Source organism: Marmota marmota, unplaced genomic scaffold, assembly GCF_001458135.2.
Source record: "Marmota marmota marmota unplaced genomic scaffold, marMar, whole genome shotgun sequence".
NCBI classification, from domain to species: domain Eukaryota; kingdom Metazoa; phylum Chordata; class Mammalia; order Rodentia; family Sciuridae; genus Marmota; species Marmota marmota.
In genome coordinates, this window is record NW_025999913.1 from 189678 (window position 1) to 216494 (window position 26817).

At 44.5% G+C, this 26817-nt stretch overlaps 1 protein-coding gene and 1 long non-coding RNA gene across 3 annotated transcripts in view; one reads left to right on the forward strand and one right to left on the reverse strand.

Annotated features, from left to right (window-relative positions):
• Window positions 1-2655: 2655 nt before the first annotated feature.
• LOC125615561 lies at window positions 2656-11109 on the forward strand. The gene is made up of 2 exons (XR_007346167.1): window positions 2656-7261; window positions 10915-11109. It is a non-coding gene; the product is annotated as an uncharacterized LOC125615561 (long non-coding RNA).
• A 1570-nt stretch (window positions 11110-12679) lies between these two features.
• Window positions 12680-26817, reverse strand: part of Slc22a23 (solute carrier family 22 member 23) — a 141262-nt gene continuing 127124 nt past the window's right edge. For both annotated transcript variants that reach the window (XM_015493967.2, XM_048799724.1), the window contains 2 exons: window positions 14621-16636; window positions 12680-14576 (listed from right to left, as the gene is read on the reverse strand). In XM_015493967.2, the coding sequence (XP_015349453.2) occupies window positions 16279-16636 (358 nt within the window). In that variant the 3' untranslated portion in view covers window positions 12680-14576; window positions 14621-16278. The remainder of the gene's footprint in view (window positions 14577-14620; window positions 16637-26817) is intronic.

Here is a 26817-nt window from a genome sequence, read left to right on the forward strand (position 1 = left end):
TTTTTTTTTTTTTTTTTTTTTTTTTTTAAATTTTTTTATTAGTTGTTCAAAACATTACAATGATCTTGACATATCATACATTTTTATTCAAATGGGGTATGAATTCTTATTTTTCCACGTGTACAGACTGCAGGATCACATTGGTTATACAGCCACGTTTATACATACAGCCACACTAGTGTCTGGGGCTTCCCTGGAATTAAGGGGCTGCTAAGAGGAGGAGGTATGAGGGAGGTGGCTGTTGGCGGAGTGCCTAAGGAACACCGTCTCTCACTGTGGGGTGGAGTGTCACGGCCTGGGAAGACGCTTCCACTTCAGCCCATTAATGTTACACGTCAGTAAAAGGGTGGAGGGGAACAAGGTGGAGGCGAATACTGCTGGGTGTCCGTGGGCTCCCAGAGGTCACGGTGGACTCCCCGCCAAGCCTGCACGGGAGGCCAGCTAAAGCGCCAGATCCTGGCAGGCGCCGACTTGGTCTAATTAAGCCGGAGGCCAGCCGCCAAGCCCCTCCTACCGGGATTGCCCCGCCCCGGTCACCACAGGCACCTCCTCTCCCGGGGTAGCTCCGCCCCCTACCCTAGTTGCTCAATCGAAAGTGAAAGAGCGCTCGGCCTCTCGGCGCTCGTTCGCTCGGGTCTGGCCCGAGCGGCTCCCGCGGCCAGGACCGGGTTCCGGCGCCTNACAGGTTTGGGAAGCACAATCCCCGAAATGGGCCATTGACAGTGATAGTGTGTGGGTTGCTTCTGTTTCCACCCTTGGGTCTGATCCATGAGGTCTTCCTACTGGTGGCATAGCCCCATTTAAAGCCCTGTGTATTCACATGGACAGACTGATCTTTGACAAAAGGGGCACCTCTCTGTGATGGTACATACCTGTAATTCCCACACCTCAGGAGGCTCAGGCAGAAGCATTGCAAATTCAAAGTTAGCCTCAGCAACCTATCGAGGCCCTAAGCAACTTAGCAAGACCCTGTCTCAAAATTTAAAATGAGGCACAGTTAAGAATGGGGTTCAATGAAGATAAGGGTTTGAAATGATAGATGAGAAATTGGGGAAATCAAACTTGATTACCTTTATTTTTGTTGTAGAAGCAGAACCAGGGTCACCTAATGGACTTGGGCTTGGGTAGGGTCAGGACTTAGAAAGAAGAGTCCTCAATAATTCCCAAACACAGTTTAGGGAATGTGGGTCTGAGTCTTTAGGGCTGTTGATGTTGGGGACACGACTGGCTACGACCCACTGTTGCTGAATCATGTGGCTTCCTTGGGTGCAGAAGAGGGAGGAGCATGTTTTGGCCTGTGCTGGCTAGATGCTGGGAAGGACACTGAGACAATAGGGTGCTATTGTCTTAGTTTCCCACAGTTATTTAAGGTGTGTTTAGAGATGAACTCTCTATTTAAAAAAAAAAAAAGTGTTTTATTTTTCCTACGGAGAGAAAGCATCAGAAGGTATGAAAGGGGACTTGAGGTGTGTGTAGGGGGTCTGTTCCTTTAGAAACCTTTGGCCAATCTCTCTGCCTTTTGCCCCACTTCTCAATCCTTCAGGCTGGCTGCTTCCTCTACTCGAGCCCCCAGGCCCAATTCCTCTGCTGTTTCATTAGAGGAGACTCTGTGTTCACTTTCTATTTTCCAAAGACATGCTGGAATTCCTTGACCACAGCTATCCCTCTTCCCACTCTCTTCATAACCACAGGATTATATGTTTGACATCATTTACTATCCTATTTATAGGTTTAGACTACAGACAATCCCTGATCGCACAGTTTGATCTATGATTTTTCAACTATTTAATGGTCTGGAGGTGCTACACATTAACTGTACTCAGAATTTTCTGGGCTAGCAATACACAATCCTATCCTCTCTGGTGAGGCTAAATAGCTCCCAGTCAGCCACAGTCATGAGCAGAAATAACTGATTCTCTATCGTGCACTGTGTTGCCAAGCTAAGGTGTTGGAAAGGTTAGGCGTATTACAAGTATTTTTGGTTTGATGATCTTTCCAATTTATGATGTGCAATTTCCAATATTTATGCAATGTAACTCCAGGGGAAGGGAAGGGGTTTCTGTGGAGGCAGAGATGTGGGTGTAAATGCATACCATCCTGAATCAGAAGCCCTATCAGATAAAACAAATAGTGACTAGCATTCAGTGAGTCCTCAACATATCTAAGATGACACCCAGAAGCAGAGTTCATTCCTCTTAACATCTTCACAGAGCTTACAGTGCCAAGGACTGAACAGGGGTCAACGCTGACCTGAATGATTCTCAGGTTTGCCATTTGATGAAGCATCTATTCATCTGTTTCTAAATTGGATGTTAGTTTTTTCATTGTTGAGTTTTGAAAGTTCTTCATACATTGGATATAAAACTTTTATCAGATATGCTTCGCAAAGATTTTTCTCCCAGTCTGTGGCTTGTCTTTTCACTTTTTTATTTACTTTTTTTTTTTAGGAGTTTCTTTTGAAGAGCAGAAAACATGTAATTTCAATGCAGACCAATTGATCACTTTGTTTTTTTATGGTCACATTTTGGGTATTGCATCCGTGAAATTGATGCCAAATCAAAGATCACAAAGCGGGGGTCAGGATAGGGGCACTTCAGGCCTTAGGCTGCAGCCCCTGCGGGAGGTGTGGAGCTTCTCCCTGTCTGCTTTCTGGGTTGGGAGGGGGTTGGTCAACGAGGGGACCTGGGCTGGACGGAGGACGGGCGAGGGCACCTGGAGAGGTCCAGGGAGGTCCTGGGCGAAAGGGTGCCACCAGATGGGGGCCGGGAGGGGAACGGGGTAAGTGGGAGCAAGTGTGGTGGTTAGGGACAAGGAAGAAGGCCACAGGAGGAACTGAGATGGGACTCGCGCAGGTGGGGGATACCTGAGGGGCCTCATGTGCAACCCCAGCCCGGAAGATCGCCTGATGGTGTCCCCTAGGTCTACCCCTGGTCCGGTGGGGACCCCAGGAGTTGACCCAGGCCTGCACTGGCTGGCCCTCAAGCCCACCAGAACCCTGTCCCTCTGCCCCACTGCGGGTTCCTCCTCTCGGGTCCCTTTAGGTTGCAGTATAGGGGGCCTTGCCTCTGGTCACATTGGCTGGAGATTGCCATCAACTTCAGTTTTGACTGCATAGATGTTTATTTACATCTCCAGTACAGACAACTCTTCCTGAAGTTGGAAGTCCTGCATCTACATTTGATTGCCTAACAGGCATCTGACAGACATACTCAAGACCAATCTTGATCTCTCTCTCACATCTGCTCCTCCCACAGCCAGCCCTTCTCTGCCATGGCAGCTCCCATCTTTCTGGTTGTTCTGGTCATCCTTGATTTCTTTCTCTCACATATCACTGCGCCCTGAGTTAGTGAATCCATGTGCAATGCTGTCATTCAAAGCTTGCAGAGAATACAATTGATCACCTTTATGTTGGCCACCCTGGGCCATGCCTGTGTCTCCTCTTTTATACTTTTTTTTTGGCTTTCTCTTGTGCAGTCTACATTAGTTTCCTAGGGATGTTGTAACAGTACCACAAACAGGTGGCTTAAAATACTGAATCACCTTTCTGGAGGCTAGAAGTCCAAATCAAGGTGTTGGCTGAGTTGTTTCCTTCTGGGGACTCCAGTGAAGAAACCATCCTTTGCCTTTCTCTCAACTTCAGGTGGTTGCTGGTAATCCTTGTGGTTCCTGGCTTATAGATGCTTCACTCCAGTCTCTGCCTCTGACATCATATGGTCATCTTCTCTTTCTCTCTCGTGTTTGTGATTCCTCTCTTTTCAGGGTGCTTGGGATTGAACCTAGGGCTTCATGCATCCTAGACAAGTGCTTTACCACTGAGCTACACCACTAGCCCTCACCTCTTATAAGAATATCTGTCATATTGGATTAAGGGCCACTCTACTCTGGTATGACCTTGTCTTAATTATATCTTATTTACATTTGCAAGCTCTCTATTTTCAAATAAATTTACACATTCAGGGATTAGGACTTAAATCCATCTTTTTCGGGGACACAGTTTAACCTATAACATTATGGCTGTTTCTTTACAGTGCAGAAAAGTGATAGTTTTAAGACTGAGGTGAGACATTGTCATCTGTGTTAGGTTTTTGTTGCTGTGATCAAAATACCTGACAAGAACAACTTAGAGGAGGAAAGGCTTTATTTGGTCTCATGTTTTCAAAGGTCTCATTCCATAACATCATTCCTCTATTAAAAAACCTTTCAAGAGATGAACTCAGAGCATGATCCAGAGACTTTTCAGTGACTTCTTAGGGCCTATTAGTGCTCCTATTAGTGCCGCTTAGTGTTCCTTCCTATCTACTTACTCCTGCAGTGCTGGCCTCCTCTGCAGTTTAGTGTTTCAGAGGGAGGCTTGTCTGTTTTAGGAGTGTTTATGTCAGGCTGCTCATTAAGCCCTTGTGGAATGGCTGAGGGAGACCCTCTCAGGGAGAACTAACATGAAGTCACTCAGGGAATAGGGCTGATTGGTCGCCAGGGGCATTGGAAAGCCACAGGTTTATAGCTATATACCATAGCACCCAGAGAAGCCTTGGGAAAGAGACAGCATCTGAATTGGGAGTTCTGGAAATCCTTAGTCAGTAGTCCTTTCCATTCTCACTGTTCTTTTCTGGGTGTTTTGTTTTTCTTTTTTGGTGACTCTTGAAAGGTGGGTCTTTGGGCAGGTGACAATTCCAGTTCTTTCATTGCAGGAGGGGGGATACCTAGGGGGACTAGTGTGTTTGGAGCCTCCTCATGTTCGTTCTCTATTTGTTTGTCTCCACAGTAATAGGAGTGGCTAATAGACTTGGGTAAGGCAGTGGGCATATGGGGCTTAGGACTGTGCATTGGTAAGACCAGGTGTCACTCATGAATTATTTCAGCCCCTTTTGCAGCATTGGTTTAGGGAGATAAGTAAATAAACTCCTCTTATGGGCTGCTTTGGTGGCCTGACCACTTGGTAGTCATAGCTCCCAGCAGAGTATATTTTCTCCATTGGAAGGTTATATTCCACCAAGACCAGGGCTGAAAAGGAAAAGGGACCAGTCTCCCTTATCAGATCTGTCAGAAGCCAGTTCCTACTGAATGGCCATGTTGGTGCAGTGCCTGGATGTTCCTTCTGGGGGCAGAGGCTGAGGCAGCTGGGAAAATAAGGTAAGGGTATAGCTGAAGGCAGGAAATCCAAAGTGCCTGTGGAGCAGGACTTAACAAATTATGGCCCATGGGCCGACACTCCTCTGCTTTTGTAATAAAGTTTTATTGGAACAGGGCCATGCTCCTCCATGTAGATAGAATTCTGTTCCAGCTTTTGTGCTTTGATGGCAACATCAGGCAATGGTAATAGAGGTTTTGTAATCCCTAAAGCCTAAACTATTTACTCTGTGGCTCTTCCCAGAGAAACTCTCCTGGCTTCTGTGTGGAGGATAGCATCACAGTGTCTGTGAAGTCTTTCTGCCTCTAACCCTGCATATGTATGACAAGGCCATGAAAACAAGATCACACAGTACAGCTGCTTCCCCAACTGGCCTGCCTTGGATGGAGCAGGGAATTTTGGTGCCCAGAGAGGCCGCAGATATGGATGATGCTGAGCTGGAACAACTTGAGGGTGGCTGCCTGGCATCTAGGATATCCCTGATGTGTGGAAGGTGGCACTCCCACCACAGCAAAGCCATCGGGTATCCTAGGGTACTTTTAAAGTAATGAACTATTCAGAAGTGTAATAAGATAGGTTTCTTTTCTTTTTTTTTCTTTTAGTGCTGGGAATTTAACCGAGGGGTACTTTACCATTGAGCTACATCCCAGCCTTTTTTTTTTTTTTTTTTTTTTAATTTTGAGATAGTCTTGCTAAGTTGCCTTGGCTAGCCTCAAACTTATGATCTTCCCTCCTCAGCCTCTAAAGTCACTGGATTACAGGGGAGTGCCATAGTGCCCAACCAAGATAGGGTATTAAAATTTAATTTTGGTGGAAAAAGGCTACAGGGTAAGGTTTCCTTTTTCAGGAGACTTAATTATAAATACTATTACCGTACAGCTACATGTTGGCCTTGGAACCTGTAAACAGCAGGTCCATTAATTAAGATCATTGACCTTGGAACCTGTAAGCAGCAGGTTCATTAATTAAGATCATGTTTTTTGTCTTTCTCAACCAAAAATGTATGCAGAAAATGCTTTAATCTCCTGTGTTTTTTGATCTCCTTTTTAAAAATAGACCTGAACAAATTCTGAAAGTGACTTTGAATCTCTTAGGAGACGAGCTATAGTCTCTTTGGTCTGTTCTCTGCCATGCTGCCCAGTACACAGTAGGTGTCTGCTTAGTCCACTTGTCTCCACATGCACAGTGGGGTGAGGGACATCAAGCCCAAAGCCTGTCATTAAAACCCTTGCACAGGTTTCCCAGAGCTCTGCACCCAGGCTATTTCTCGTAGAAATCTGCTATTTTGATAAAAAACATTTTGGCCATTTTACAAGGTTAGCAAGTGAGTTTTTTCCTTTTAAGCTAGACATTTTAATGCTGAGGGAGATTATTTCCAAGTTAATTGGGAGTAAGATTTCCTTCAGATTTCAGAAGGACCAAATTTGTTTATCTTAACATCATTTATAGTGCTTCTTTCATTTTATTGTTTCTTATCTGAAATGAGATTGGCTAGAGTATTCAGAAGTCTTTATGTTGGCTTTCTAGATGCTGGTGGCTGGTGTCCTTCTCAAAGTCATAGGACGCTAACTGACCTTAAAGGCCCCAGCAGAGTCTTCAGGGTTGGGAGCTGTGAGTCCTCTCATAGGCTGAGCTGAGATTAGGCATCCTCCCTCTCAGAGCCAGGCACGAGCCACCCAGGTTGTGCTTTGCTTTCTTCTTGCTGTGCCCTCAGTGATCTTGTTTGCTTCCCTTTTGGTTGGAATGTTGCCCTTCCGCTTGCTTTGGAGTTTCCGACATTAAAACAAGCCCTTTATGTAAAATCAGTCCTAGAACTTATTAACAGCTCTGTGGCTGCAGTTGCAGGTGACTTCTCTGTGTTTGTCTCAGCTCTCTGACCTCCTGTGTGTCAGGGTCAACTTGCTTGGCTGTTGACAAATGCCAGCCATTTCCCTCAGTCCGTTTCTGCCCTCTCAGAACCTGCTGCTGCCACCCTTGTGAAGAATCAGAAGCTGTAGAACTATGGCTGTTGGCATCCAGGTGGAGAAGCTTCAGTGCGTTCTTTGTTTTTCTTTTAGGACTCCATCCCTGTGTGCACTTCCCTCTTTGGAGACACTTCTGACACAACCTCCACTGGCCTTGCCCAGCGCCTAGGTACGTATGTACCCACAGCTGGTGCTGGGAGACCAGCCAGGTGGGACCTGCTGTCTAATGCCATGAGGCAGGTAACTTCAGAAGTGAAGAATCTTTATACTAAGAGATGTAGCCTCACCACTGCTGGAAACACAACCCTGCATGTTCTGTCTTTACAGGGCCCAACTGTCCCTGCTCCACCTGTCACTACTGTCTCGACCAGCATATTCCCAAGGAACTTTCCCACGCTCCTTGGCTTCATTCTTGAGTTGATGAGCTTTTATTTTCCTCCAGGGAGCACATCACCTCCTCATGGGAGGAGAGAGTGAATGGTGCCCACAGCCTGCCATGGGTAGCTGCTCAAGGTGGCTCTCTGGGCCCTTGTGGGGATTTGGTAGAGCCTATGAAGCAGGCGTCATCATTGTGCAGGAAGGACCATCCTGTAGTCTCTCAGTGTATGTTCAGATCTTGGAGAGACTGTGGTTTGGCTTCTCTGAGTGTGGCATAGAGTGGTATCAAGCAAAGAATATGTGGTGAAGATTCTACCCCTTCTGCACCTTGGATACATACATACTGTAAATGTCCAGGTAGTTCAAGTAAGAATGGCATGTTCTGCCATTCTCAGCCCCTCAGGCCCACAGTCAGTGTGCACAGGATGCCCTGTCTCCTGCTCAGTCTTTGTGTTCTTTGTTGTTCCCAGTTGCTTCAGTTCTGGGGTTAGGCATAGGGCCCCTCTGGAGAAGGAGGCCAACTGGTTTTGAGGAGCTCATACTTAGTTGTGTTGGGTGCTGTGCAAAGAGGCTTCTTCTGTTGGCCTGACAAGTGGGAATATTCATGTCTGTCACCTGTGTTCCACATGCATGAACATACAGCACCCAGCCAAAGAGGACATCCTCCAGTAGGTGAAGGCAGGCTGGATAGAATGTCACCAGCCCTTCCAGACTTGCCACACCCACAGGGTCAGCTTTTAGGAACTTGCAGGGTACATTTTCTCTAGCATGGAGTTAGAGAGACCAGGCTAGTAATTTGGTAACTTTTTATTAGGAGATAATTTTAAATTTACAGGAAGTTTACAAAGAAGAAACAGGAACTCCTCCCCTGTCTACACTGATTCCTAGTTGTTATCCTTCCCACTCTGGGTTTATATCATAATTTTTTTCTGAACCATGTAAAATTTAGTTGGAGATATGCCCCCTTTTATTTATTTATTTTTAGAATTATTATTTTTAGTTGTAGATGGACACATACCTTTATTTTATTTATTTATTTTTATGTGGTGCTGAGGGTTGAACTGAGTACTTCACATGTGCTAGGCAAGTGTTCTACCACTGAGCTACAACTCCGGTCCCTGATGCCCTTTCCTTTTAAGCGCTTCCCCGTGTTTTTTTCCCATGTGTGAGGGGTAGCACACTTAGCTAACTACTGTGTGTCCATGCCTGCTTAAAGTGGTGGGAATATGTTCCTGTTTACGGAGACAGAAAGCTGGCTGGGATTGCCATGACAGACACCCATAGAGGAGGATGGCGGGAGCTCCTCTGATATGCCATGAATTTTATACCAGAAAGGTAAAATAGGTTCAAGAATATCCATCAGATGTCTAACCCCAGTTTGATGCAAAAAGCAAGCGGTTCTCAGTAACTTAGAACTGCTTGAGTAGTGCAGTGTGGCTGTCTGCTTCTCTGAAGGGTCTGGTGCCCCACAGTGCCCAGACCAAGTGGAGGCTGCCCAGTTAAGTCATGTGCTGTGCCCATCCTCTTGAGCCTGGAAATTCATTATTAATGCATTATAATGAAAAGGGAGAGGTTTTCTGTAACTGTGTCATGTACAGAAAGTGAAAGCAAGTACGGAAAGAGCCGGCCTTGGAAATTCCAAGTAGCTCTGGAAGTATCACAGGCTTTGGTATGGATGAGGAGACCCTGTGTTCTTGTGGCTCTGGAGGACAGCTGAGTATGGGTAGATGATGTCAGCAGATACAGTGCTACTCCCTGAGAGGACCTATCTTAGCAAACAGAATGATTGGAATCTCAGTGGGTTCCTATGGGGAGAGAGGAACCTCTTCTGGGCAGGCTGAATGGGTGTGGCCTGATGGGCCTTCTCCCAAGTGGCCTTGGTATGTTCCCCTGTTCTGCTGTACTCTATTTATTTATAGATCATTGTCTAAATGAGTAATTCCCAGTCTGCTTCATGCACTGAAGAAACGATGGGAACCTATGGGCCTTCCCACTCCCCCCAGGGCTTAGTGGATCACTGTTTGGGTACAGCTGTCACTGATGTGGGCACACTGCACCCACCAAACTGGTGAGAGACTGCTCCAAGCACCATAAGCTAAACACTAGTTCTTAGGATACTGAGAACTGCTTCTGTCGAGATACTTTCCTCTTAAAAAACAAACAAACAAACAAAACCCCCAAAAACAGCTTAATTGAGGTATAATTCACATGCCATACAATTTGCCCAGCTCTCCTCAAGGCAGAGGCTGGCTTGTCCTCTCAGCTTCTCTGGAGTTCTGCCAGTTGCCATGTAAAGAGGGCAGTCAACTAATCCCCAAGATCTCTTTTATCCCTGAAAATCAGACTATTCTGGAAAAGGTGAATAAAAAGCCCTTTGAGGTCCTGAGGTCTACCCTTTCTTGATTTACAAAGGAAGACCTGGAACTCAAAGAGGTTTCCTGGCTGTGATGGGATGGGAAAGGATCCAGGCCTCCTGCAGCTGGCTCTCCCCATTCTCCTGAGCCACATGGTACCTAGGAGGACCACAGGTGTGATGGTGATACCAACTGAGTGGACAGAGTATCCCCTGGATGAAGCCTGGTGCTGTGTGTGTTCTACATCAGCCTTTAATCATGGTACAGGTGGCCACCACCACCCCACTTTTCTGCCTGTGATGAGATTGATAGTGGGATGGGAGGAGAGGAGATTCTGCACCAGCCTGGGGTGTGGGTGAGGCTGAGGAAGGAGGCCCCGGCACAGTGCAGTCAGCCGGAATTGTTTTGGGCTTACTGCTACTTCTCAGCACATTGTCTTGTCTTTCACATTTGGGGTGTGTGACTTTGCTTGATTTTTGCAGCTGGACGAGTGTACCCCAACTATTTATCATTGGCTGTGTAGAAAAGAGCTAAAACTTAGATTCAGCATCAGAAAATTATACATGTGTGTATACACACGTGTGTGAATATGTACACACATGTAAATGCATAGAAATATAGGGTTGCCTCTGGGAAGGAGAACTTTAACTTTTAAATACTTTAGTATTATACTATCTGTGATTTTAAGAAATAAAACCCCAAATGCCACAAAACCAAAACACCCTATGTAGAGCAGCAGCTCTCAAGCGTGAGTATGGGTCATTGGAGGGCTTGTTCACAGATTTCTGGCCCGAACTCCAAATTTCTGATGCAGAAGGTCTGAATGGGGCCTGAGAATCTGCAAATCTAACAGGTTCCAGCTGCTGCTACTGCTATGAAGCCACACTTAAGAGTCACTGTTTTAGAGACTAGGGGAAGGGCTAAATGACACTTGTCTGCATTTGTAGCATCAGTTCAAAGAGTCCTAAAATTAGGACTCTCTTCTCCCCTTGAAACCATTCTCTTCTCAAGCATTACCAGCTGTGGGTAGGTGTGAGGAACAGGCAATTGTGTTTCAGTCATGGCTGTGTCAATGTGTTCTCTCTTTTAGCCAGGAAGACCAACAAACAGGTGTTTGTCAGCTATAACCTTCAAAACACAGACAGTAACTTCGCATTACTTGTAGAAAACAGGATCAAGGAAGAAATGGAGGCTTTTCCCGAAAAGTTCTAGCTGAGTGGCAGAAGGGAGAATTTATAACTTATCTACAGTGTACATTTAAATAAATGGATTGAATTTTATTTTATCAGTTGTGTTCATACTTTGTTCTTGAAGGCTCACTCTTAGGAGCTTTTCTTTCTCCACATAGTTTGGGGGCTATAAGGCCCTAGGGATGGGCCTTGAGAAGGAGGAGAGCCCGGGGGCAGTAACACCTACCCACTTGGTGACAGAGAAAAGGGGTGAAATGGGATTTTTTTGGGGAGTGAAGCTTGTGATCTAACAATCTAAAGTGTAGATCAGACATGATTCATATGTACATTCCCAATTAGAATTAAGATGAACAAGTCTTTATAAATATGCTTTGGGTTTGTGTGTGTGCCTGAGATGGCTGTCTGCCTTGTGAATGGATGTATTTATCTTCCCATCTCAGCTGAACCCTTCTCCTGGGCACGCACTTCTTGCTTTGTTTTCCTTGAGCCCTTCCTTCACTTTTTTGTTTTTTCTTGAGGCTACATTTGAATCCCACTCAATACTACTTACTAGATTTGTGGTCTGGGTGAAGCCTGAACTTTTTTGGATTATATTTTCTCATCTACCAAATGGGGATAATTCCCACCTTCCTGTGAGTTACTGCTCGGATTAAGTATGTAGAACTGTGTTGTTAACTAAATGTCTTGGCAGTCAAGTGTCAATTACGGTTTTACAGGTTCGGATACCTCAGGTCCCTCTTGCTCTTCCTATCATTCCTATTATTGCATTCTCTTCCATCTTCCTTCTCTTTTCTTCCAAGTCCCAAGTATCTACCTTTGATTTTCACCTTAGCATTTTTCTGTTTACTAACACTTGGATTCCAGTTGTGGCCTTTCCTCAGAGGTGCAGGTAGTCTGAGGCCCAGGCTTTCTGATGCAGAAGGTCTGGCAAGCTCCCTAGGTGCTTCTCCAGGCAAGAAATGGCAAGCACCACCAACAAAGAACTTTCTAATCTTTGGGGTCCACATGGACCCTTTTGTTACTAGAGGTGGATAGTTCAGGCCCTGGAACCATTTTGTGCAGTGGCAAGAGTTTTGCATGGAGCCCGTGGTAGTAATGGAGGGTGGTGACTGGCCAGGAAGAAGGGCACTCAGAGGAAGACATTTGTGTGAGGTTCCAAGTGCCTCCCTCCTTTGCAGACTTTGGATGCTAACCTTGGAGGCCTCAGTCAGCTTGGAAAGCAAGTGGGCACCTCTCCAGGAATAGAATAGTAAGTGACACAAAATCAGGGCTATGGAGAGAAGAGTTTGGTATAAATACTTTATTAAAGAAATAATTGTTTTCTTGTTAAAAAATACTACATTAGAGAAGAGAGTTTTGGGTTATCAGTCTTTCCTCACAGAATCACAGTGTAAGATATTCACTTCTTGACCTCTCTAGGAACTTTCAGGCCACGGATTAGCAGAACATAAACAAGAGAAAAAAAATTCCTCTTAAATGTACTGAATTCTCAGGTGGTCTGAGAATGGCAACAGATAAACAGTTTATGTTTAATCTATTCTCTGCCTCCAATTGCCTTTTAAGACTAGGACTCTTAAAGCAGAGTGAGAGGCCCCCACCATCCCGCTTAGGGCGAAAGAAGACAAGCATACAGAGGCATTGAAAGTAGTGACGCACCGAGCGAGGTCTGAATCAACATGGAGGATTTTTATTACTCGTCGTCAATGGTAGTGAAATGCCCTTCGTTGGATACCATCAGGTGAGGTAGGGAAGACATTCCAGAGGAAATCTGTTAATGGGGCAACATTTTTATTTCTGTACATTTACATACGAATTTTCCCCAAAGGTACAACAGATGCGACACCATGCAGACACGTTGCTGTGAATGACAGTTCAGAACTGGATGTAAGCTTGTGCTGTGAACAAGTACCGCCAGGGGAACCCCATTGACACGTACAGGAACACGGTTCTTATATGAAAACCTCACACGTTTGGGGTGTAGGAAGGACAGAGGTAGGGAAGCGTTCCTCACTAGACATAACACCGTACTGCTTCTCCAAAACACACACGATACATTAAAGTGAGGTGGTGTCCTTCAAAACAAGACAGGGTTGAAGCATGGGCCTCCTCCAACCCATGCGCCACCCCGGGGCTGTACGAATGTGACAGTCATGAGATTGATTGAGTGGCACTTCCACTTCAGGGATTTCTCCTTTGGCTCTAGGAACTGGTCATGTTGAGTGTGATACTTCCCTTAATGAGGATTTTTTACTTGCTCTCTCTTCCGTGGTCAAACCAACTTACCAGCCCTGTCCTCTAGTTGCAGGTGATTATGATCTTAGAAAATAAAAACATTTAAAACTTGTTCCTATTTGTCTTGGGTGCTAATAAGTAGGATATTTGATAATAGTTATTATTGGCTTCTGGAAAATAAAGTGAAGAAACATCCAGCCCCAGCTCAGGTGTTCACATTTGTGCATTTTTTTTTTTTTTTAAATCAAAAAGGAGTCACAGAGCTCAAAGGTGAGTAGAGAGAGTAGCAGGGAGTAGGTTTATACTCTTGATGTTTCCCTGGTGGGGAGAGGGCCGAGTAGAAGGGGCAGGAGCCTGAGAAGCGTCTCTCTACTAATCATGGGGGAACACAGGACTGAGAAGCTCAAGTGCGGGCAGCCTGGTGCTGGAAGCTGGGCAGAGGCCACCTCCTCTGTGGCGCCCCACAGGCCTTACACGTATCAGGCCTGGGTGCATCTGCTGCCTTTCTGAATTGGTTGACACATACTTCACAGGGCTCTGTCCATGGGGATAGTTTCCTTCTCCAGCTACATTTCATAAAGGTGTTCCTCAAGAGCTTCAGGTACCCCTTAGCTGAAGTAGCAACTCAGCCTCATCCTCTGGCTGCTCCAAAAGGGGGACCAAGGGACAACACCTGCACATCCACTAGACTTTGGTCCTTTGAGTCCAGGCCTCAAAGCCAGATTCTCCTCTGGTCTCTGATGGATTAGTCCTGATTGCTGAAGTGATCAGTGCTGAATTGGTTGGCCCAGTGTTTTCATCATTGTTATCTGAGGTGGAGATCGGAGGCTTTGGAACGGAAGTTTGGAAGTGCCCTACCTTGACACCACCTGCCTAGTCATTTCAACAGTTCCTGCAGTTTCCATACGTTTCTTTAAAAAGGCCTGCACGACCAGTGTGAGACCGCTCACAACTTCTGAGTATGCCTTATCCTGAACTTCACAGGGCTTGCTGCCAGGTGTCTTGGTAGCAAATACCCTAAAAAAGGTAAAAGATATTTCACAAGTTTGGCACACGAAGGCTGCACAGATCCAAAAAAAATAAAAGGCCTTTGTAAGGTGAATGCAGACTAACGTGGAAACATGGAACAAAAGTGACTTCGGAAACCAGGAAGGGAGAGGATGAGCTAAACTTGGAGCAGGTGGATGGGGAAGGACTGCTCGGAAAGCCTCCCCTCGGCTGCTGGGACTTGAGTGAGGTTCTCCCAATCCCAGGCATCGGCTGATGAGACAGCTCAGGTCCAGGTGCTGGGAGCATGTGGCTGCACATCTGATCTCTGCCCCGTTGATGCCTTCATCAAGGCAGTGAGTGGGCTCCTGCCAACACTTGTAGTACCAGCTGTGAAGGGCAAGAGTTGGATGGAGACTACAGGAAAGATCAGGTGGAAGTTGGAAGGGGAGAAACTCAACCCCTGTCTCTTTGAATTCTAGCAACTGTCATTTGGAAGTCATCTAATTACCCACACAGGCCAAAGACCATCGTGACATTGGAAGAACACAGCCCACCGCAAAGGTGAGCATCGCTAAGGGGTAAGGCTGATGTTCTGTGAGAAGCCAGGCTGTCCAGAAGAGCATGTGCTAGAGTTGCAACAGAGTGGCACCTGCGTGCCAAGAAGGCTGGTTTCTTAGCCCTGGGCTTCCTACTGGATGGTGCACGATGAGGAACACGGCGAGAACCCTTGGAGGTGGAACAGAGGTGGGAGGGGAACTTTGGTGAGTTATTGCTTTCTCTCACTTTATCTTGCTTCCAAGAGGCTGGAGGCCATTTGGACTCACCTGTGGGGAATCTGCACTCCTGCCCAAGCCCCACCTCTGGGTGAGCCAATGGCAAGCAGGGAGCCATTGAGGAAGATGTGAGGCTTGCAGGCGATGCTGGCTCTGGTGACTTGAGTGACAGCTATCCCAGCCGGTGATCTCTGTGGTGTGTGCTTGAGATGTGGGTGACAGGCTGTGTCGGGAGAGCAGGCCCTCCCTGCTGTGGTTTGCCTCAGCTGTCTTTTCAGTTATTTTCTTGTTTTTAGTTTGAGAAAGTAGCCACATTTTCAAGTAGTGCCAGATGCAAAGCTGACCGTGAAAGAGGGAATTTCTCTGCTGGAGCAAAATCTGGGAAGGAGTTTAATAAAAATCAACCCATCTCAGACCTCAGCACATTTGCTGGTTGTGTACTTAACTAAGCAAAACCTGGCATCAGAAAACTGGTGATATTATCACTGATCATTTATGATTTCTGGTGAAGTGTGGAAGTTTCCCCCAAAGAGCTTCCAGCGTCAAGTACAAAAGAATGATCCTGAAGGAAAGAAAGACTGAGCTGGTTTTGATGATATCCGGGAACTGTTTTCCCCTAACACTTGGGGTGGAAGCTCTTACCTTACAAAGGAAGAAAAAAGGAAAAAAAAGTTTAAAAAACCATACACAGACTCTAGCAAAAACCTAATTCATATACATTTCACTGTCTAAAATGCAGTCCTGGGAATGCTCCAAGAGTGTCATGTCTGTCCACAGGTGGGCAGCCTGTGGTGGGGGGCTCCTTTGGGCCTGCCCAGGTGACCTCTGGTTCCTCAGGTGGAGGGCGAGGAGTGGCATCTGACTTCTCGGGAGGACACTGGCTGCTGTGTTGGTCACTCACAGGGTCTTCCTTGGAGTGACCATGCCTTGCTCCCAAAGGAGGTGGTTCCGCTTCGTGACCAGTGAGTGGAAAGGGAATAAAGTGCTTCTCATAAAAATGACCAAAATAAATATAAACATTTCATGGCAGAAAAGAAAGTCTTTGAAGGGTTGTTTCCAGAGTCTGTTTCCTTGAACCCTCTCCTTGGACTTTTGGAAAGACAGAATTTCCCCATACCAGTTGAAAGTCTCACGATTGGGTGGCATCAGCAGCAGAGTTGGACTTTCCTACCCCAGGTCATGTGCCTGCTCCCTGGTCTGTAAACCTGTGCCCAAACTCCCCCCAACCCTTAAAGCCCCAGGGGACTCTCAGGATGGTGGCTTGGCCAGCTACATAGACTTCATGCCATTGGCTGTGGCACCCTCAGGCAGCCCGTCACCTGCAGTGGCGACATCGTGCAGGCCCGAGTAGTCCTTGAGCTCTGCATTGGTGAGCAGGAGTGGCTGCTCCCCCTTCTTGTGTGGCAGCAGAGGCTGCCTTGTGTAATGTTCCCCATTGGAGATGTTCTCGGGCAGGTTCTGGTCCCTGCTTTCAGGCAGCAGGAGGATACAGATGATGCAGATGAGCGTGCAGCAGGCAAAGATGATATGGTGCAGGAAGTAGCCTTTCTGGTTGTGCAGCTCGATGATAGGTGCTGTCAGCATGCCAAAGCCTGCGCTGGCCAGAACTAGCCCCAGCCCTCCACACCTGCAGGGGGAGACAAAGCACACCGTGTTAGTGATGTGCATGGGGTGAATACCCAGAAACACAGTGGTCCAAAGTGTGGAAGAGCTTGAGTGGATCACGGGAGGCAGTGGCAGACTGGCTCCTGTGGTTTGAACAAGTCCCCAAATTCCATGTACTGAAAACAGAATTTTTCAAATTCATATGTTGATGGCATTTGGAGGTAAGTCCTTTGGAAATAATTAAGACATGGTCAAGATGGGTGGGGCACTGTGATGGCATTAGTGGCTTTATAAGGAAAGAGAAGCCTGGGCTAGTGTGTTTCCTGAGTCTCACCATGTTATGCCACTACCCTAGGACTCTGCAAGTCCCTACCAACAAGAGAATTCTCACCAGGTATAGCCCCTCGCCTTAGACCTCCAAGACTTTAGAGTCAGGAGCTGAATAAATATTTATTCTTTGTAAATTACTCAGTCTCTGGTATATTTATATCAACATAAAACAGTAAGACAAGGGAAAGTGTCACCTCTGCAGTGGGCCCAGCTCTGCTTGGCATCACTCGGTGTATCCCATCGCCGGACTTCCCAAACTACCTTCACCTTGGCCCCATCTGTGAACTATGTTTCCTCATCAACTCAAAAATTTTCACTTTGGAAAGGCAACTTTTTACTACTATTATAAGTGGGAAAACAGTCTTATTTGCCATACGTAACAAGGAAAAACAGTGTTATACTGTTTTCCTAAGCCTTGTTCTTTGTTTTTTAAAAAATATTTTTTAGTTGTTGATGTACCTTTATTTTTTATTTATATGTGGTGCTGAGGATCGAACCCAGTGCCTCATATGTGCTAGACAAGTGCTCTACCACTGAGCCACATCCCCAGCCAGTCTTGTTCTTTAAAGAAAAAGGCAGGGAATGAGCAGAGTGGAGGATACCCAGGGGTTAAACAGGGTATTAAAAGGCATATTAACACTAACAGAGACTTTGTCCTAATTGTAGTGACTGGAAAATATCTGTGCTTTAAAGACAATAACTTCCTCACTGTGAGTTGACATCCTGTGTATTTCCTGAAATCATTCTGCATACCATCAGTGGAAACTGTCTTATCTCTGGGGATTATGCCAGAAGGGTCCTTGAAATGAGGTACACACTGAGAGAAATTCACTGCAGCCCTGAGCTCAGAACCAAACCCAGAGCACAAGTCATTTATCTTTACTCCTCTATCAGGTGAGGTAGCTTGCCCCAAATCCCAGAGCGATTCACAGACATGCAACACTTAAAAATCCCGTAGGGCTAATTTCTCTCTACTATGGTTTGACCTAAAACCATATTTTTGGGGCTGAGGTATTCTGTGGCCACTGAGAAAGCAATGAAGTGTTGGGCTTCAGTGGGACCCTGGTGTTCAGGTGACAGGCCAAAAAGGGCTGCCTGAATCCCAGTTCTGGGGCCTCATTGAAAGTGACAGGTGATTAAAAAAAAAAAAAAAAGAAAGAAAGAAAGAAAGTGACAGGTGGAGGTGGCTTTGTCTTCAAAAATGGGGAGAAGGGTTGTTCGCCCAACCCTGGAGCTATGGGTAGAACATATAGTGATGAGCACTTCAGTTGGTCTGAGGAAGAACTTTGTCATGGAGCTTCTCAAGACTTCTTATGTGCCTCTTTGAGTGAAGGACCTTTGTTCTTGGACATCAGAGGTGGGGGGGGGGGAGGCTGAAAGGGAAGGCCTTGCAGCAGGTAGGAGGTAGGTATGTAATTCCAGCTCTTGATTAGTTTGTGGTTCATTTAGCTGACACTGTAGATGGCTCGTAACTCAGAAAAAGACTGTCCTACAAGTTTACAAGATACAACATCAGCTTACAGAAATCAACTGTAGGTCTCTATGTTAAAAACAAACTACAAAATGAAAATGCTTAGAAATAAAAGAAATATAAGTCTTGCATACTGAAAACTGCAAAACATTGCTGAAAGAAATTTTGAAAATATAAAAATAAATGGAGAGACATTCTGTTGTGGTTTGGATCCAAAATGTCTCCCAAAGACTCACGTGTTGAAGGTTTGGTCCTCAGCTGGTGGAGCTGTGGGGAGGTAGTGCAAACTTTAGGAGATGGGGCCTTATTAGAAGAGGTAGGTCACTTTGAAGGATGGACTTTGCCCTTGGACATTTCCTCTGCTTCCTGGGTGCTATGAGGTGAGCAGGTCTGTTCCGCCATGCCATCTGTCACCAGGGGCTGCCTCACCACAGACCCAACCACAATGGAGACGACTGACCAGGGACTGAAATCTATGCAATTGTCAGCCAAAGTAAAGCTTTCCTCCTTCAAGTTGTTTTTCTTAGGTATTCTGTCACAGCAGCAGAAAGCTGACTAACACATATTCCATGTTCTTGGACTAGAAAACTCAATCTTGTGAAAATAACAATTCTTCCCAAATTGAGCTCTAGAGTCAATAGAATCCCTATCAAAATCTGAGGGGATTTTTTCCCCCTTTTTTCTATTGAGAAAATAATAAGCTGATCCTGAAATTTATGTGGAAATGCAAAGGACCCAGAATATCCCAGAACAATTTAGAAAAAGAACAAAGTTGGAAGACTTACCTCCCCAATTTAAAACTTTCTATAAAGCTACATTGATTAAGACAGTGTGGTATGGATGTATCCACAGACAGATCCATGGGATTGCACGGAGTTCAGAAACAGCCCTTTACATTATGGTCAATTGATATTTAGTTATTTATTTTTTAAAAAATATATTTTAGTTGTCATTGGACCTTTATTTTATTTATTTATATGTGGTGCTGAGAATTGAGCTCAGTGCCTCATATACGCTAGGCAACGGAGCCACAACCCCAGCCCCTGGGCAACTGATTTTTGACAAAGGCAATTTCAGTGGGGGAAAGGGCAGTCTTTTCAACAAGTAATGCTAGCTCAATAGGGAATTTTTTTTTGAAAAGAATAAAGTTGAGCCTTGACTTCATATCATATACAAAAATGAATTCAAAATCCATGATAGCACTAACGATGAGAGCTAAAACAGTAATACTTACAGAAGAAAACATCAAAATCTTTGTGACTTTGGGTTACAAAGAGTTCTTAGATATGACACCAGAAGCACTATCCATAAAATAGTTGATTACCGGACTTCATTGAAATTTAAAACTTCTACCCTTCAAAAGGCAAACGACTTCAGAAAGGGAAAATATTAAGTCATATACTAGGAGAAAATGTCTGCAAAACATATGTCCAATAAAGGACATGTATCCAGAATACATAAATAACCCTTAAAACTCAAATAATCCAGTTTTAAAATTGTCAAAAGATTTCAACAGAGATTTCTCCAAAGAAACTATACAAACTACAAATGTTCAAAAAGATGCAAGATGATGCCCATCATTAGTCATGGAGAAATGCAAATTAAAACCACAGAGCGATGCTACTTCCTACCTGCTTAGAGGATAGATGTAAAAAGAGAAGACCGAGCTAGGTATGGTGGCTTCGTCTGTAATCCCAGCAACTCAGGAGGCTGAGGCTGGAGGTTTGCAAGTTCAAAGCCAGCCTTAGTAACTCAGTGAGACTCTGTCTCAAAAACAAAGAAACAAAAAGGTCCGGGGATGTGGCTCAGTGATAAAGCACTCCTGGGTTCAATTCCCAGTACCTTAAAAAAAAAAAAAAAGAAGAAGAAGAAAAATGTGTTGGCGAAGTCATGTGGAACTGCAATCCTCATATATATGTTCCTCACATATTCCTACTACTGATAAGAATGTAAAACAGTGCAGCAAGTTTGGAAGATAGGTTGGCAATTTTTTAAAAGGTTAACCAAACTTTTGGTATAACCAGCAATTCCACATATGAAACAGATGAGAACACATGTCACAAACCTAATAAAACAAATGTTTACAAAGCATTATTCATAATAGCTAAAATTTAGAAACAATCCAAATGCCCACTGACTGCTGAAAGGACAAACAAGATGTGGAATATCATATATAGTGGAATATTAGTCACAAAAAGGAATGAAACACTGATATGTGCTATCCCATGGATAAATTGCAAAAGCATCCCGAGTGACTCCATTGATAGGAAATATCAAAAACGGCCAGTCTACAGATACTGAGAGCACATGAGCAGTTGCCTGGGGTTGGAGTGGGGACAGAGACTAATTGCAAAGGGGCCTGAGGGGGTTTAGTGGGATGGTGGAAATGTTCTGTAACTTTTTATGATGGTCACATGGTGCTATAAATTTACTGTCACTGAACTGTAAACTTAAAATGGATGAATCTGATGGTATGTAAATTATGCCTCAAAGCTGTTAACCACCTCTCTGAAATTGCCTCTGTGGGTTTGGGCCTCTTGCTAGTACAAATCCCTAGTATGTTATATAAAATGCTGTGGCCACATCCCATACTATGAGACTTTACCTTTTCTTCCCAGGAACCCAGAGACTGTCCACACTGTCCTGTCCACTGCCACCTATAGCTGCTCAGGCCAGGGTTTCTGTTCTGCTCTGCTCACCAGGGCACTGAGCAGCCTATTCCCTGTGCCTGGGGTCTTTTCAGGGTCTTTGTTAAGAGCAAGGTGGGAAAGCCCCTACCCTGCTCCCACAGACCCTCTCAGACACCAAGTCATGTGACTCCATATCCACAGTCCTAGGTGGATATGGAGTCACATGACTTGGTGCTCATCCCCTTCTGGGCACTGAGCTGTGGTTCCTGCAACTCCCTGGGATTTCCCTGTCCACACCAGCATCGTAATCCAGGCAGAGCAAGCTGCAGAACTGCTCCCACCTGTTTGTGCCTGGTGCTCCCACCCTATCCTTAAGACATTCTTGTATGGCTCTAAGACACAGTGCACGACCATGTATCTCATAGACTGAACAAGTTTTCAAGGGCAGGACCTGGTTTTTCTCTATCTGCTGTCCCACTGCCCGAGACCTGACTGGCACCTGAGTATTACTCAATGTTGCAGTCATATTTCTAAGAGATCCCCAATGATTCCCACCTCCCAATATTCCCACCCTTGTGCCCTAATTGTGGGCTGGACCTTAAGGCACAAATAAGTCACTTCTTATCAATAAAGTGCTGCATGGTAATGCTCTTCCACGAGCAACTCACAACACACTCTCTTGGATCAGACTGGCTGTCTATGATGAAGCAAGCTGCTATGTTGTGAGGTTCATGTGACAAGGAACAAATTGGCCCCTGGTCAATTGTCTGCAATGAGCTAAGGTCCTTAGTCTCACAGCCCTGTGAGGAACTGGATCGTGTCAATGGCCAACTGTTGGGTGGTTTTAAGGCAGATCCTGCTCCAGATGACTACAGCCCATAAGAAAACTTGAGCAGGGGACCTGGCTAAGCCAGACTCAGACTCTTGACCCACAGATGCTGTGAGATAACAGATATGTGCTGCCCCAGGCTACTCAATTTTGGGATTATCTGTTATGAAGCAATGGATAACTACTATACTCCATGAGAGACAGAATTCTCCTGCCTTATTAGTCAAGGAAACTCTTGCCCAGGCTGTGATATATCATTGGCAGTTTGTTTTAGAAAGTCCTTCACCAGGGGAGAGGCTGAAAACCTTCAGGAAAAGTCATGCCATTATGCTGTGCACCAAGAGATGCAAATAAGGAGCAATATTTCTATGCCTCCCAGATACCCACCCCTTGTCAGGCACAGGGTCCCAGATCGCCCTTTAAGAATAGTCTGCATCTATCTATCTTTCTTTTCTTCCTTCCTTCCTAGCCACATCCCCAGCCCTATTTTGTATTTTATTTAGAGACAGGGTGTCACGAGTTGCTTAGCACCTCGCTTTTGCTGAGGCTGGCTTTGAACTTGTGGTCCTCCTGCCTCAGCTTCCTGAGCCACTGGGATTACAGGCACACACACCACTTTTGGGGTGCTGGGGATCGAACACAGGGCCTTGTGCATGAGAGACAAGCATACTACCAACTGAGCTATATGCCTAGCCCCGCCTTTTGTTCTTACTTGTCCATGAACCTTTCAAGGACACAGATTGTTTTCTAAAACATCAACTGGAACACACTGTTTGTACTTAATAAATATTGGATGCTTGTGGATCGGGCCAGCTTCCTGGGTAGGAAGGCTGGCTCACCCAAATGAATGGGACAGGTTAAATATAGATGACCACTATGAAGAGCAGTGAGACAAAGTCCATCTATCAGATGAGTAACAGGAATACCTAAAATAGCCATTTAGTACTTCTGATAAACTCAGGAAGCCACAGGATGTCGTGAGGGACTTTGTTAGATGCCAGGGATAATGGATGTGCTTGGGCTTTAGTAAGACATCATTGTCTCTGGAGCCTCCCTGTATTCTACTTGTGCTCTTCTGGCACTAAGTGTGGACAGAACCCTTACTCATATGGGGGTCATAAACAGAAAGGTGGAGTGCAGACCCTCAGAAGAGTATGCATGGAACCACAACTAGAGGGCAAAGGCTCAGCACCAAGGGAGTCTCCTTGCATAATGCCAGGTGAATGATATTTATATAATTTATGAATATAATGTTGATAAATCATGTTAATGAAATATAATTGATTTATGGCTCATTAACCTATCTGTTTTGTGTATATAATATGAAACATGTTCATATGTATTTATATCATGGAATATGGTCATATGGTACATAACAATATTTTAGCCCATGACAAACCACACACACACACAACAATGGACCTATGAGATTATAATGGAGCTGAAAATTTCCTGTTCCTGGTGATATTGTAGCAGTGGTGACATAGCCATCATGACATCCAGCACAGTGCATTTCTTGTGTATTTGTGATGATTCTGGTATAAACAAACTACTGCGCTGCTATAAAAGTATAGTGCATAAAATTAGGTACAGTACATAATAATTGATAATGATGACCAATGGCTGCTACTGGTTTGTGGATTTATTATACTTATTATTTTAGAGTGTACTTCTTTATAGTGTAGAAGTATACTCTAAAATAAATGTTTACTGTAAGTAGTAGTAGTATTCTGTGTTACTTTGACAGTGGCCTCATACATGTTTACCATGTTTCTTGGTTGTATCAAAAGGCCATGCAAATGATTGATCTAGACCATACAGGTTTGTGTTAAGTATATGCTAGGATATTTGAAGGATAAAACTGGCTGGTGACATATTTCTCCTAACATGTCCCCATTGAGAAACAATGCATGACTATTTATATATACACACACACATATTTTTTTCCTATGAAGGCACTTTTCTGTTTGGTTTTATACCAGATTTCTAGAAGTTATTTGTAATATTAGGAAGAATTTTGGCAGATATTGATATACCATTTTTGACTTTGTATTTCCTCTTCTGAAATTTCTCATGTGATCCTTACTGGGCATAGTTTTAAGGTGTTAAATTCATTTCCTTCCAAAATGCAGACCTGACTTTTCTGCTGTTCTCCAGGCTTGCCACTAGGGAGCAGCATATACACGTGTTTACTCATCAGAGACAACTGATTTATAGAAAGGGGGACAAGTTGTCCCCTTGTGCATTAGGAACACAAATACTTTAATAGTAATAATATATAGATAAGAATGGAAAGATGACAGGCAGACTACTATTAAAAGTAGCAAGCTTGAATTAAGAATTCCAGGACTACATAGACTAACTAGACTCTAAATGCCATACTACAGCATATGTCATCTTTGTCCTTCATGCTTCTTCTTGAAGCAACATCAGAACAGAAGACCCTAGGATCTTCTTCAGGGAGGAGGGTCTCAGACAAGTGCAGACTGACTACAAATGATTTAGAAGAATGGGCTGGGGGTATGGGTGGGGAAGTGTGCAGGAGAGGGTAGACAAAGGAGTTCAGACAATGCATGGGAACTGAGCACCAACACCCAGGGCTCCTGGGACCTGTGAGTGATTATTGCAGACAATGAAGCCAACTTATCATGATCACCAGTACCTGCCTCCTCTCCCATCCTGACCTCTTTGAATGGAGAAAGGAAACCAGTGCAGGTCCAGGGGTTCCCTCCTGCAGCTTTCAGATAAATAGTATAAAACCAGATGACCTGGAACAGAGAAGCCACCAGCTGCTAATAAACCAAGCCAGGACCCCAAGGCCACTTCTGCTCAAGCCAAGGGGGGAGATGGGGCCATGGAATATAGGTCCTTTCCCAGCCCACGACAACTTGTACCCAATTCCTGAAGCCTTGGAAGGAAATCTGAGAAGAAGCTGTCACATGACTGACAAACACCATCTGGACTGAGTCTAAGCAGGGGGGAAGTGGTTCTCTGTCATATAAAGTCTGGACAGAATCTCATGAAATAAGATTTTGTTCACCCTCCTTAGTCTTCACAATCCTTGGGATAACAGATTTCTGCAAGTGTTTGTGCAGAAAACTTCTTATTCTTGTATTTGTTTACAGTCAGTCACTCCTGGAATCTTAACCTTTGCTACTGTTCTTGCTCAGAAGGTTTGTTTTTAGTACAGCACTGTAGAAAAAAGTAAGTTTTGCATTAAGAAAGAAGAAGACCACAGATCCCCCCAAGCTGCCCACCCTCATTTATCTTGGACTTATCTATGTGAAGTGGGGGATGGTAGGAAAGCCTATTCTCACCCCAGGGACTTCATGGGAGTTGTTCTGTTGTGTGAGAAAAAGCCACACAAGTCCACGGGTGGGAAGGGCTCACAGTGAGAAGCGTGATTTGTCAGGAACACTAGACATTCTTCCCAGCCTGGCCTGGAGACCCCCTTTAGACTCAATTTCCTTTCATCCTCTGCAGGTACAAAAACATCCCTCAGGGTCTAATGTTTTTTCTAGTTGGTCATCTTGGTGAGCTGAGTCTCAGAACATATTGCTTGAATTTCTATCCCCAAATAATCTTTTCAGGTTTGCGTCAAAGAAGAAAAGGGTACCCCATTTCCTCCAGTCTAGCTTGATAAGCAAAATCTAACAATGAATAAGGAGGCTACAAACTACCAGAGTTAAGTTTGCCCTCCCTCCAGAGAAACAGACCTAATCATATAAATACCGCAGAGAGGCCAGCCCAAAACCCAGATAGTCTAACTGGGACTGGGGCCCTCTTGAAAGAATCATCTTTGTTGGATTCTTTTATAAAGGAAATTTTACTAGTTAAAGAAAGAAGTTGCTGTGCGCCTGAGGTGTTTTGCAACTACAGGCATGAAACAAGCAGACTCCTGACAGCGGCTTACTCAGAAGGCAGGGACAGGATGGATTACTTGGCACTTAATCACTTTTTTCTTAATCATAGAATATCTTGGCATTTTCTTACAGAAACCAAGTAGCCATCATTCTTGGCTTGTATTGAACGAATCCAAGAGAATGAATCAAAATGAGCTCCTGTGAAAACTCTATTGTCAGCATGACAACTGCGAATGTGTAAAGGAAGAAAGTCCACAAGCCTGTCGGCCTGCTCCCCAAGTCCTGCCTAGCACCAGAGGGGCTAAAATAATTAGTCTCTCTGGGTCCTGCTTGGAATGGAAATGGCCTCTACTTGTTCTTCCAAAGGGTGTCACCATGCTGACTTTCAGGTTTTAACTCAGAGCTGAGTAACTGCCTATAATTCACAATTTATATTTTCTAAAAGCACGTGCTTTGATGCTAATGATGTCCTTAGAAAAAGCTCAGTGTGGTATAGATCAAGGTAAGCTCTTCAGTAAGTCACAAAATAGCAAGTACAGGCCGAGTATTTCTTACCCAAAATGCTTGTGGCCAGAAATGTTTCAGCTATTGGATTTTTCCAGATTTTGGAATATTTATATATACATAATGAAATATCTTAGGGATGGGACCCAAGTTTAAACACATAATTAATTTATGTTTTACATACACCTTAGAGACATAGCCTGAAGGTATTCTAAAATAATATTTTAAATATTATTATTAATAATTTAAATATTATTGTTCATGAAACTTTGTGACACTTCTATGGTGTCATGTTGGAAAAAAAGTTTTGGATTTTGGAGTATTTTGGAGTTTTACATTTTCAGATTAGGAATGCTCAACTCGTATTAGGAAAGTGACACTCTTAAATCACTTCATTTTTATTATGCTTTAATAATAACATTAAATGGTGTCTATCATCCCTAAACTACTTTCCAGGGATAGCACCAGAAGAATGAAACCTCACTTTATGAATTAAAACAAAAGTACTTAGCACACATTAATGACACCTTTCCGGAAAACATGAATTAAGGACAAACTCCATGCGGGCCAGGGTTA